The sequence below is a fragment of the Anomalospiza imberbis genome, chromosome 10 (assembly GCF_031753505.1).
Source record: "Anomalospiza imberbis isolate Cuckoo-Finch-1a 21T00152 chromosome 10, ASM3175350v1, whole genome shotgun sequence".
Taxonomy (NCBI): domain Eukaryota; kingdom Metazoa; phylum Chordata; class Aves; order Passeriformes; family Viduidae; genus Anomalospiza; species Anomalospiza imberbis.
This window is the reverse complement of record NC_089690.1, coordinates 22,202,486-22,213,999: the sequence shown is the minus strand read 5'-3', so window position 1 is coordinate 22,213,999 and position 11,514 is coordinate 22,202,486. Positions and strand designations below refer to the sequence as shown.

The 11,514-nt window shown below is 60.0% G+C and overlaps 1 protein-coding gene across 1 annotated transcript; it reads left to right on the top strand.

Moving 5' to 3' along the window:
* Positions 1-3,506, top strand: AGXT (alanine--glyoxylate aminotransferase). Its single transcript, XM_068201266.1, has 11 exons — positions 1-280; positions 405-597; positions 935-999; positions 1,072-1,172; positions 1,385-1,455; positions 1,783-1,867; positions 2,122-2,217; positions 2,456-2,525; positions 2,644-2,743; positions 2,930-3,054; positions 3,359-3,506. Exons 1-11 carry the CDS (start codon positions 41-43, stop codon positions 3,464-3,466), a joined length of 1,254 nt encoding a protein of 417 aa, XP_068057367.1. The 5' UTR covers positions 1-40; the 3' UTR covers positions 3,467-3,506.
* Positions 3,507-11,514: the final 8,008 nt, after the last annotated feature.

Genomic DNA, 11,514 nt, shown 5'->3' with positions numbered 1-11,514 from the left:
GGACACTGGACACTGCTGGCACAGGATAGACTGTGCTGCAATGCTGGCAGCTGCTCAGGCAGCCTCCTCTACTCCTCTTCTCTGGGCTCAGCTCCTGGGGACAGCACGGCGTGCCATGGCCACCAGCCTGCTCCGCGTTGCCCCTCCGGAGACGCTGCTCCGGCCCCTGGCCGTGCCAGAGAGGCTGCTGCTGGGGCCAGGGCCCAGCAACGTGCCCCGCCGCATCCAGGCTGCGGGCGCTCGCCAGCTCCTGGGCCACATGCACCCTGAAGTGCTGCAGGTGAGCTGCCCCAGCCCAGCTTTCCTTCCCTCCCTTCCTCTTCCTCACCCCCGGGAAGGACTGGAACAGCTCTGCTGGGGCAAGAGGAGCAATAGCAGTGCTGGCCAGTGTCCTGCTGCCGCAGGTGATGGATGAGATCAAGGCAGGCATCCAGTACGCCTTCCAGACACAGAACAGGCTGACCCTGGCCATCAGTGGCAGCGGCCACTGTGCCATGGAGGCCGCCCTCTTCAACCTGCTCGAGCAAGGTGACCCCGTGCTGGTGGCCATCAACGGCATCTGGGGACAACGTGCTGCTGATATTGCCAGGAGGCTGGGTATGCTGGGAGCAGGCAGATGGTGTGGCAGGGTGAGGAGACAGGGCTTGAAGGCAAGCGTGCCCTGGTTTGCTGTCCCAATCCTGACAGCGCTCACTGACACAGCTTGCAAAACCAGAGAGCACTCTGCTAGAGAGCACTCCAGGTTTTTCCAAGAACAATGCCACACCATTTCTGGTGCTTTATGGCTTTTCCACTGGGCAAATCTGCAGGAGGCCAGAATCTGGCAGGTGGCTCTGCTCCTGCTTCATGCGTGACCAATTGCCCCATGGAGCAGGTCACTGCCCAGTGGGAAGCATGCCCAAACCTCACTCTCCTCTGCCCAAATTCCTCCCAGGAGCCAACGTCTATGAGCTGCTGAAGCCCCCGGGCAAGTACTTCACTCCACAAGACATTGAGCAGGTGAGTGCTGGCCACTATGCAGAGGGCACAAGCTGACCTCCAGTGTGGTCACTTTCCCTCTGTGTCATGCAGGGCCTGGTGCAGCACAAACCTTTGGTGCTCTTCATCACCCACGGCGAGTCCTCCACAGGGGTGCTGCAGCCACTGGAGGGGTTGGGCGAGCTGTGCCACCGGTCAGTGCATGGTGGGCACCCCAAGGTCACCACTGGGGATTTGGGCCTGGGGATTTATGTGTGCTGGGCTTTTCTCTGGCTCTGTTGTGCTGGAAGCAGTTGGTGCCAGTGAGACACGCAGTTCCTGTGGCGACCAGGATGCCAGGGCTGCAGCCAGAGATGTGGCGAGAGGAGGTGGCAGGAGCACCAGGCTGAGCTCTGTCCTCCCACAGGCATGGCTGCCTGCTGCTTGTGGATGCAGTGGCATCGCTTGGGGGAGCCCCCATCTTCATGGACCAGCAGGGTAAGAGCCACAGTGCCATCATGGGCAACCAGGGGACAAAGGGGCTCATGCCTGGGACAGGGGCAGAGAGCAGTGGGATCAGCCCCTTGGCCTGCATTTTGGCTAGCAGCACTAGAAACTGGTCCAGCTGCAGCCAGAGAGCCTGTTCCCCTTGGGGGACCATCAGCAGTGCCAGGGGCCCTCCCAAAGCAGCCTGAACACAAGTGGGACCTGCCATGTGTGCCATCCTTGTGCTTCCCACCCACCACTTGCAGCTAGGTCAGAGGGCTCAGCATTTTCCTGCTGGGAGCCTCTGATTCCTAAGGAGCTGTCTTCCCTCTTGGACAGAGATCGATGTCCTGTACTCGGGGTCCCAGAAAGTCCTCAACGCACCCCCTGGCAGTGCCCCCATCTCATTCAGTGAGCGAGCCAGGTAAGAGCAGCCTAGTCTCAACAGGGTGGATGGGGCTGGGGGAGGCTGTCACCTCTCTCCTTTGCCAGCCACCTGCTTCTGTCCTGCTCTGCAGGGCTATGGGGGTAGAGCCCTTCCCATCCCTGGGCAGTGACTGGGAGCTGGAGCCAATCTCTGCACTCACTGTAGGGGAGTCCTCCCTCCCACAGGGCTGATCGCACCTTGGAGCTGGTGGGGTCAAGGTCCCACCTCTCCCCAGTACTCTGTTTTGCCAGGGAGAAGCTGCTGAGGAGGAAGACGAAACCCCCATCCTTCTATCTGGACATGGGCTGCTTGGCAAACTACTGGGGCTGTGACGGGGAGCCGCGGAGGTGAGGGTGGGCTCCCTTGTTACAGAGGCTGCGAGCACTCCCCACCCAGCTTTGACCTGGCTCGGGGGCCGCCTGCCCTTCAGCGCTCAGGCCCTGCCTCCCCATCACCCTGGCTGCTGGTCACAGCCCTCTGCACTGGGTGGTGAGGAGGGAGGATGCTGTGCCTCAGTTTGCCCGACCATGAGCAAGGGGCTGCCGTGCTGGAGCCAAGCTGAACCCCCCCGGGTGCCCCTTGCAGGTACCACCACACGGCACCCATCAACAGCTTCTTCAGCTTGCGGGAAGGCTTGGCCATGCTGGCAGAACTGGTGAGTGGCACCAGGCAGGCAGGGGAGCACCAGCAGTGCCCGTGGGGCTTGTAGGAACCGTGGGTGCCAGGAGATGCCTGTCAGCAGCAGAGACCTTCGCTCTCCTCTCTGCCCACAGGGTCTGGAGAACTCCTGGGAGCGACACCGAGCCAACTGCACCCAGCTGTGCCAGGGGCTGCTTGACATGGGGCTTGAGCTCTTTGTGGAGGAGGAGGTGGGTGCAGGTCACCACCACCACAGAGTAGGGGCAGCGTGAGGACACAGCCCTGTGCAGCGGGAGATGTGCCTGGGCAGCTTTTGATGCCAGAGAAAAATCTCCCCCCTCCGTGATGCTCTCTCCTGGCACTGTGCTGGGGTGACCAGGGGCCGTGGGACTGAAACCAGTTTCTGTCTTCCTCAGAAAGCCAGACTTCCCACCATCACCACTGTCAGGGTGCCTGAGGGCTACAACTGGAAGGACATCACGGCCTTTCTGATGGACAGCCACGGCATGGAGATCGCTGGGGGCCTGGGCCCCACGGTGGGCAAGGTGGGCAGAGTCTTCCTGTCCTGCTGCCCATGGCTGGGCACAGAGCCCCGCAGTCACTGCCACTCTCTGGCTGCCACAGCGTGTGTCGCTGGCTGTGTCCCATTGCCCGGAGCAACGCATAGCAGCATAACCACACACAATCACCTCCTAATTGAATAACCACGCACGTAATTAGCGGGGTGACACCTCTTTATAGGGAGCGATGTGTTAAATACCAGCGGCACAACCACTCACACCTGGCTGTGTGTCCCCCACTCCCTCGCAGGGACTGCTGAGGCACAGACACTCACCCTTCTCCTCCCAGGTCCTGCGCATCGGCCTCATGGGCTGCAACTCAACCAGGGGCAACGTGGAGCGAGTGCTTGGAGCCCTGCAAGATGCCCTTAAGCGTTGCCATCGCAGCCGGCTGTGAGCACCCCTGGTGGGGGGAGGCTGCGGGAGGTGGCCTGGCACTGCCTTGCATGCCTGGCTGCAGGCAGCTAGCAGCAGAGGGACTCCACTGCCTCCCTGGGATGCTGGCAGGAGCCACGGCAACATCCAGCAAGCCAAGGCACAGTGGAAAGAAGCTGGGATAGCAGGGGACATGGAAGAGAGGGCTGTGCTCAGCAGATGTGAGACGTGGCTCAAAACCACTTCTCCCACCACACCCCACAATGGCCTGGCCCCTCAGTTCTTTCCCTTCCCCTGGCCCCAGGGCATGGTGACCCTCAGCAAGCTGACAGAGGGTTGGACGCAGGGTCTGACCATAGGTCCCTTGCCTTCCCATCACCAACAACATCGGCCTTCCCCACCCTGCAGAGCAGAATGCCAGACATCCCCCTCAAGATTCTGTACCGTGGAGCACCCAGTGCCCAGGTCCACCAGGGCAGACGAGAGGCTGTGTATGCCCCCCCTGCTGCAGCAGATGTGCTCTCTCCCCTGTACCACCTTTCCTCAATAAAATGACACAGCAGGACTCTGCTCCCTGGCCCTGTGTCTCTCCTTGCACCCCGCCGAACGATCATGGATGTGTCCCAGACCCAACCTGTGCCTACCTCAAACCTGTGCTGCCCTGACAGTCCCAAGGGAACCCTACAAACTGACATCAGGAACCTGGGCTGGGCACTTTTCTTTCCCAGGGAAAAGGGCTGGTCTTTGTCTCCAGGGGCCTGTGGCCCTGAGTGGCCGGCCGCCTCCAAAAAATCCAAACAACGAAGGATATGTCCCAGATCCAACCTGCACCCACCTCAAACCTGGTCTGTGGCAGCTCCTTGGAAGAGGTTTTCCCCTGTGTTCAGGAAGTTGGGCAGGTTCTGGGTTGCCAGGCAGCGGAGAAGGACCACCAAGAGCCTGTAGACAGAGCCTTCCAGGTCCTGCCAGTCCTCCGGGGAGGGGAAGAGCTCTGTGCTCCACAGCAACACCATCTGTGAGGAGGGAGAGAAGAGCACAGGATCAGGCACAAGGCCTGATCCTAGGAAGGCTGTCCCTTCACACCCTGCAGGTCACCATGCAACCACTTGTGGGGCTGAATCCATGGGGGCTGGAGCAGATGACACTTTTCTGAAGGCCAGATACATACATGTGCCCTTTTTCTTAAAAAAACCCCACAACCACCACCCCCAAAACATCAAAGAATGCAACGTAAAGTAAAGTACACAGGATTTGGGTTACTTGGAGCTGGAGCTGTTCTGTAAGCAGAAAACACTCTTGCATCCTTCTTGACCCTTGGCTTGGAGAGCCATCAAAAGGCAGGCCACACCTGGATTGTGCCACCAAGTTCTGTCCCCCAGCATGGCCAGTTGGCATGGCTCCAGAGTGTTGAAAACAGGTTGGGTTAGGAGAGAAGGTTTTTTCTCAGCAGAAATGCCACCCTCAGCCCTGTACAGGCACGTCCCAGCACACCAGGGCATGGGGCAGCCTTGCAGTTTGGCACAGAGATGCCATCCCGCAGACACAGGCAGCCTGGGCCAGGGGATGATGCCCTGCACACCAGCACAGAGCCCCAGCTCTGAATGCACAAAGTGTCTCCAGCTGGAGGTTGCTAGTTCAATCCAAGGAAGAAGGATCCAAGCCCTCTAACCATGGCTGGCAGCAGCACACATCCTTCCCAGACACAGCCACAGCTACTACACCCCAAAGCCCTGCAGACCCTTGTTTGGGTTCTTGTGCAGGGGAGCAGCCTTGGCTCTGCTTGCCCAGAGAGCCACGGTCCCAACCAGCAGAACCAACCTACCTTCAGGTGGTTGAAAGTGAGAGTGCCTCTCCCCCCCACCCTCCCCCGTCCTGGTCACGGAGCTGGTCCAGCAGGTGGAGGCTGTCCAGGTGGGGTCCCTGCAGGGTGTCCACTCCTCAGAGCAGCTTCAGGATGGGAAGGTGAGTGGAGGATCTGGAGGAAGAGAGTGGGGTCTGGTGGGAGGGGAGATGAAGACCTGCATCCTCCCAGGATGGGGAGAGTATGCCTGGAGTGACTTGGCACGCAGGGGGATCCCTCCATGGCACACATGTGGTCCCAACCAATCCAGCATCTTGGACCTGCAAGATCCTCCTGCACTTGCCTCTGGCAGAGCAGAACTTCAGAGGTGTGGAGTGAGATGGGAACACTGCTGAGCAGCTCCTGCCTTCTCAGGAGGATCAAGAGTGGGGCAAAGTGGGGTTGTTCTCCCCCTGTGTGTAGTAGGGAGGGGCAGCTGGGTTGGTCCCCAACGAGAGGCTGAGCATCCAGTTGGACCACCTTGTTCCCAGAATAGATATGGACTGGTCCAGCTGGCTGCTCAGCCCCTCCATGGGGCTGGGTTGTTGTGCTGGCAGGTAAGATATGTCAGTCCAGCCCTGTTTTGTCCCGCAGCCCACCCTGGGAGGCAGCTCATCACCCTGCTGCTGCCAGGTGCCTAGGCTTGTCTCTGAAGCCCAAGCAGGGATCTGAGAGCTGCCACCCTCTGCACAGTCAGGGTGCACCTCCAGTGAATAATTTCAGGGGGCTCCTTCAGTTGCACTCCCCCTCTTTCCCTGAGCTGTCTGGAACTTGGCAGAGGTTTTTCTCTCCAACACAGGGAAGAGGGTTTGGGTATCATAAGGGGGTGACTTCAACCCCTGCTGACATGTCCCCGCCCTGTCCCAGTCTCTTTTTGCCCACACCCAGCAGTGCTGCCAGCCAGGGGGCATCCCTGGCGCAGGATCACCCTGCTGTGCATGCAGCGGAGCCTCTCACCTCCAGCAGTGGGGAGAGGCAGGGTGCCTCCAAAAAAGTCTGGGACATATCATTAATCGTTTGGATTTTTTGGAGGCATCCGGCTACTCAGGGACACAGGCCCTTGGAGACAAACACCAGCCCTTTTCCCTGTTAAGGAAAAGTTGCCAGCCCTTGTTGCTGATGTCAGTTTGTAGGGTTCCCTTTGGACTGTCAGGGCAGCACAGGTTTGAGGTGGGGGCAGGTTGGGTCTGGGACATATCTTTAATCGTTTGGATTTTTTGGAGGCGTCCGGCCACTCAGGGACAAAGGCCCCTGCAGGAAGACACGAGCAATTTTTTCTAGGAAAGAAATATGGTCAACCCAGGTTCCTGATGTCAGCAGGTAGGGTTCCCTTGGGACTGTCAGGGCAGCACAAATTTGAGGTGGGGGCCTCTTCTGTGGCCCCCCTGAGGCTGCCTTCAGGGAAGCTCCTGTCGCTCTGCAGCCTCTGGAGCTGCAGCGGCTCCTGCTGCCTCCTCACCACAGGAACAATGTCAAAGCGAATGGTCTTCCAGCTGCCACGGATCAGCGGGGAGAGCTCCATGGCATCTTCCCGCAGATTTTCAGCACTGATGTCACCTAGATGCAGAGGGTTTGGCAGCAGTGAGCTGGTTAGCACAGTCGGTCCCGCAGGCTGAACCAGGTCTGTGCTGCAGCACCCGTGGCCATGTCCCACCCCACTCGACTCAGCCCTTTCCAGGGCTGCAGTCTGGGTGCAGTTCCCCAGGTAAAATCCCTCTCCCAGCCATGCTGGGGTGGTTTTGCAGGAAGAAGCGTCGCAAGGGTCAAGGTCAGGCACAGCAGGAAGTCTCAAGCAATCAAACCGAGCTGTGCTTCTGGGCGGCTAAACAGTGCCAAGAAAAGCAATGCAGTCCAAGAAAAATGGATCAGGAAAGGTTCACTGCTTTCTGGGGGTGGAGGAAGATGAAGGTCACTGGCTTGGCCACAGAGGAAGGAGGGGATGGTGGACTTGCTAGGACTGGGTTAAGAGACTTTCAGACCCACTGGTCCTCTCACATCACTCTGTCACCCTGGCTGAGCTTTCCTTCAAGAAGCACATTGGGAGATGAAAATGCATGAAGAAGCTTATGGAACAGCTATGGGCATTTCCCAGGGTCCCCTCCCACCATGTCTCTTCCGAGGACACTGCTGCCAGCTGGGGCCTGTGTGTTCACAGGGTCAGACCCATGCCCCAGGGTCCTGGTCCAGCTCTGATGTGCTCCCAGCTCTCTCCAAACAGCCTCCTCCAGGGAGCAGGGGGCACTTGGAGGCTGAGAGGTGGAGGGGAGAATGTGGTGAGGGTAAACCAAGCACACCAAGTCCTTGAGCAAACCCTACCTGGGGACTAACAGCAGGGCTGGGTGGACCCTGCACCAGCCAAGAAGGGTGCCATCAGTCCTAGGTGAAGATGCCTGAGGATGTCTCTGATGCCCTGGGATAGCAGGGAACAGTTTGCATCTCCCCTTCCTCAGCTGGGGGCAAAGCCCATCCCAGCACACAGCAAGGTGCTCGCTAACCTGCCCCTGCAGCTTTTGGGTGGGCCACATGCCCAGGAACATACGTCCCAGCATGTTTGCATAGGGATCACTGCCAAGCTGGGAAGCTGGGCAGGCACTGGAGGCAGCTTCTGGCAGGGAAGCACCCTGCCAGTGTATGCACCTGGCTGAAGCAGGAAGAGGCGTTGGCAGCGCACGATGGCTGAAACAAGGAGCTCTTTCAGGTGCTGGAGGATTTTGCCTGGAAGCAGGCACCTCGCACCACCTCCGTGCTCCATCACATCCACACCACCAGTCCAGTCCTCCAAATCAGTCCCTGGAGAGCACACTTCCAGACAGCAGGTGTTCAGCTCTGAAGGACGCCTGCCCGGGGTGTCCCTGCTCCGGCGTGCCAGCACACGCAGGGTATCACCGTCAATGCGCAGGGGCACCTCGAGAGTGACAGCGTCCTCAGAGGCACAGAGAGCAAACTCGAAGGCTTCCAGGTTCCTGGCGTAGTCCACGAGGAAGCGGGGATCCCTGGCATGGGCACTCTCCGGCAGGGTTAGCAGGATGTCCTCGGCCCGCTGGAAATGCTCCACCCGCTGCCTCTCGCGGGACACGATCACCCCGAGGTAGCTGTGCCAGAGGGAAGTGTTGGCTTCCATGGCAGCTCTGCTACTACCTTACGCTGCTCCAAGCAGCAGTAAAGGTGCGTGGGCAGGGAGGGCAGGGCTGGCTGCCGGCGTGGGGCAGGCAGAGGGAAGCAGAGCCGGGCGGTGACAAGCACCAAGTGCTGGGTGACTCCCAGGGAGAGGTTCAGGGCAAACTCAGGGTGGGGGCTTGAGTCCCACCGTGGCCCCTCTCTGGCACTCCAGAAGGGTGACAGCGAGCGCTCAGCTGGTGGGTCATGCCAGGGGAACGCTGTGCTCTCCCACACCGCCCTTGGCACAGGCACTAGGTACCGGCAGCACCCTCTCCCAGCCAGCGGCAGGTGAAGGACCCACTGTCCTCCCAGCCCAGCCCAGCTCAGCCCTGCCCACCCGGCTGCTCCCAACCTGTGCGGCGCCCACAGGAGCTGGGCAGGCTCCTGCTGGGACGGGGCACTGGAAGGGCTGCTGGACCCTGAGCTGCCGGTGCCCAGAGCAGCCCTGCAGGCCCAGTGCAACTCTGCCAACACCAGGCTCAGGCTCCATCAGGCTCCGACTCTCCAAGGTGCGGCAGCCCCCGGCGCCCCTCTCTAGGAGCGAGCCCGCCTCGCTGCACACACGGACCCCGCCCGGGGCGCGGTTTCCTGCCAGGCTGCGGGAAGATCGACCCGGGAGGACGCACAAAGCGGGGCTTTGGAGCCCAAAGCCGCCGAGGGGAGGCTCCGGGAGCGGCAGGGCCGGTCCGTGCGGTCCCTCAGCCCCGCCGCTGCCAGGGGGCGCAGGCGCTGCCGTGCCCCGGCCCCGCTCCGCGCTCGGGGCATCCCGAGCTGCCTGCGCTCGTACCCTCAGACCTGCCCTCGCTTCTCCCCACCTCCCACAACTCCCAGAATGGGGATTTCCCGGCACGTTATCTTTTTTGAGTGCCGTCACCTTCCAGAGGTTCCCGAGCTCCGCAGGCCTGGAGCCGCAGCTCAGCGATGATGGCTGCAAGGCTGGGCACTCGCAGCGGGACTCTGTGTTCAGCCGTCCCAGGCTTTCCTGCGAACTGATCCTGCCTCGGTCAGAGCAGGGAAGGGAATGGGGAAGCGGGGGAGGCTCCGTGGCAGCAGGGGACCCGAGACGAGCGTGGGGACCACTTGTGAGGAAGACAGGGAGATTGCCACGGCGCTCATGGCTGCTCCTCCCGTCTCCTGCGGCTCACGCTTACCCTTTTAAACAGCCCAGATGAGGTTTCTGGATCTCCCCAGGGGTTATTTCCAGTGCCTCCTTCAGCTCCCCGTTGCTGAGGAGCTGCCCTGCAGGTAGGAGTCTGTCCCTCATGTTCATTAACCCTTCTGCCAGCCGAGTTCTGCCTTCCAGGGGTCAGAGCTTCCACCTGCAGAGCACCCTTGAGCACCTGCAGGCCGAGTCATTAAGCCTGCACTGGGCTTCTCACTACCCGGAGGCTGCAGGTGCTCTGAGCTGGGGAGTCTCAGCTGTGGCATCCCGGGGAAAAGAACGGAACGCCGCACTCAGCCAGATTTTAAACCCCGACAGTGAGTGATGGGCTCTGCATTTCCTTCCCTGAGCCCTGTGCTTCAGGTTTCAGCCCATCTGAGCACAGGATGCTCAGTCCCCCACACCAATGGCTGTCTCAACCCGGGGGGGGGGGGGGGCAGGTCTTGCCCTCCTCCATCATGTGGGGATGGACCAAAAGCAGCAGACCCCCATCAGAGTGTCTCGGGCTCATCTTGTCAAGCCAGACAAGACAGATTACTGCTTCATGCCCTGGTGTGGGAAAAAGAGGGCAGAGAGAGATGCAGGCCACCACTTATCTGGAGGTGGTGGGGCATGGCTCACTGCTGGCAGGGTTGCTGTGTGTCCATGGATTCTGCCATGGATGGAGTTCCTGCCCCAGCAGCAGCCAGGACATTCCTTCTGTCAGTGCCTGGCAGGAATGCTGGGGGAGGCTGTGGGCACCATGCAGAAGCTGAATTGAGAGCCAGGAGTGGTTCTATAGGAAAGTAAGGCTGGGCAGGGCAGGGAAACATGCCTGTCCCTCCAGATGTCTTGGTGCTAGTGAGGTAACCCTGCCCTCTTGTCACAGTGCTGGCTGAGCCCAGAGTGTGACCTGACATCCTGCAGCCGAGCTCTGGCACCAGGAAGAGCCAGTGTGATGTGATCCCCTCAGCTCCTCTCTGCACCTCTGGGTGCCACAATCAAGAGGTTGGTGCTGCAAATTCTGCCTTCCTGCAGGCTAGGACCTCCCCTTTTCATCTTTTCCCCTTTTCGTCTTTTCCCCTTTCCTCCTTCTGCCTTTCCCTTCCTCCTTTCTTCCTCTTTTCCTCCTTCCTGTTCTTCACCCTGTTTTTCTCCTTTCCCCTTCCTCTATCACTTCCTCTCCCCTTCTCATTCTCATTCTCATTCTCTCCTCTCCCCCATAGGCAAGGGGCCCGGGGCAGGCCCTGGAGGAGCACCTTCCTGGCTGCTGCCAGGCACAGGCAGCACAGTGAGTGACCCTGCTGCAGGCACCATGTGAGAAGGAGGAGTGATGCTGGGCAGTGGCACATCTGGTGACAAAGCTGTCCAGCCAGAAGAGGTGGGAGCAGCTGGAGGTGCTGCCAGATGCTGGGCAGGGCTCTGAGCAGAATGGTGTACATCAGGTGGTGGGCACAGAAGCTCCAACTCACGTGGGTGAGTGGCTGAGCCCTCGCTGGGGCCATGCTGCACGGGATGAGCCACAGGGCAGGGACACTGCATGGCTGGGCCTTTTGGGGCAGCACCCGGACACTCAACCCCACAATCAGCCCAAGCTGAGCACAGCTCCACTGGCCCAAAAACAGCAGGAAAAACTTCGTAGCGGGAAGGTCAGTTAGGCTATGGAAGACATGGCTGGAGTGCAGAGTGTCTAGGCAAGTCACTAGAGGCTGGTGGTGAGTGCCCTGGCACTGGCAGACAGTCTGGCCTGAATGAGCTAATCACTGTTTCCATCTTGGTGCTTTACAGTTCCAAGAATTTTTGATCTGTTAGAAACAGGAGAGAGAAAACACCCCCAAGCTAAAGGGCAAGTACAAGCAAGAGAGAGGAAAAAACCTGGGGGCATGGGAGCACCTGGCACAGCAGAGGTGGGCGAGGAGCTGCAATGAGC